This window comes from Perkinsus marinus (genome assembly GCF_000006405.1).
Source record: "Perkinsus marinus ATCC 50983 genomic scaffold scf_1104296959750, whole genome shotgun sequence".
NCBI classification, from domain to species: domain Eukaryota; phylum Perkinsozoa; order Perkinsida; family Perkinsidae; genus Perkinsus; species Perkinsus marinus.
The window spans coordinates 1-909 of NW_003206290.1; the positions used below are offsets into that span (position 1 = coordinate 1).

General features: G+C 51.3%; 1 protein-coding gene across 1 annotated transcript; it reads right to left on the reverse strand.

Moving 5' to 3' along the window:
• Nucleotides 1-887, reverse strand: Pmar_PMAR024108 (hypothetical protein; the record flags this gene model as incomplete). Its single annotated transcript, XM_002773004.1, has 1 exon — nt 1-887. A coding segment is annotated over one exon (886 nt), but the record flags the coding sequence as incomplete, so codon positions are not given.
• Nucleotides 888-909: the final 22 nt, after the last annotated feature.

Consider the following 909-nt stretch of genomic DNA (forward strand, 5'->3'; position numbering starts at 1 on the left):
AACTAGTGGGGCCAAAGTGCGACTTGAGGGCAGCCTCTGGGTTGGCGGGTACTCGAACATTTACGCCGTTCATATGATCCCATCGAGTCGGTAGTAGGTCATCCAGAAGGCCACACTGGTCACCGGGGGAAGACCGACATACGGTGATGGTGGACGATGGTGATGCGTTGACAGGAAGAGGACAGCGACCACAGGGCGAGCCGGGATCGCTCGATTGAAGCATTTGGAAGACGTCGGCATGGCAGGAGACGCCGTGGTAGTTGTGCGTGACACGTATCTCGCTAGTGTTGCAACCCTCCCACTCGTCAGGGCTCAATTCAGAGCCAATCCCGTATTTGACGGCGACCACACGATAGCGGGAATCATCGGGTAAATACTCCTGTAGAAGGGATGCCATGTTCTTATGATGGGTGGTGGCGTGGGTCGAGAAGGCCTTCCGACAATGGCTCTGCATGATGAGGAGATCGCCATCGACATCCCAGGGTATATGATTCTTATCGTGTCGTTGCCAACCTAATAGGGTACCGTCGATGATGGTCGCATCGACACCCAACCTGTCCAATGCATGTGTGGCGACGTTGATCACCTCCGTTAGACACTTCAAAAAATCTCCTCTATTGTTGAACTCCATGAGCTCATCATAATCCATACAAAGTGTACTGTTGATAATAACCTCCTTTGACGGCCAGGACGTTAAGTCCACACCATCTGTTACATTCATCGGACACAGGAATAGATTCTCCGATGGCGCATGGTCAACCTCCTTTACGGGAAAGACTCGAATGAACCTCTCAGCCTCAATAGTAACAGCAAAGATGCCTATAAAGCGACAAATCCACATCCAGTAGGGAGGCCAGTGAGTGTATGATGAGAAGAAAACACTGAAGGGACCTCATAAGCAACGATCAG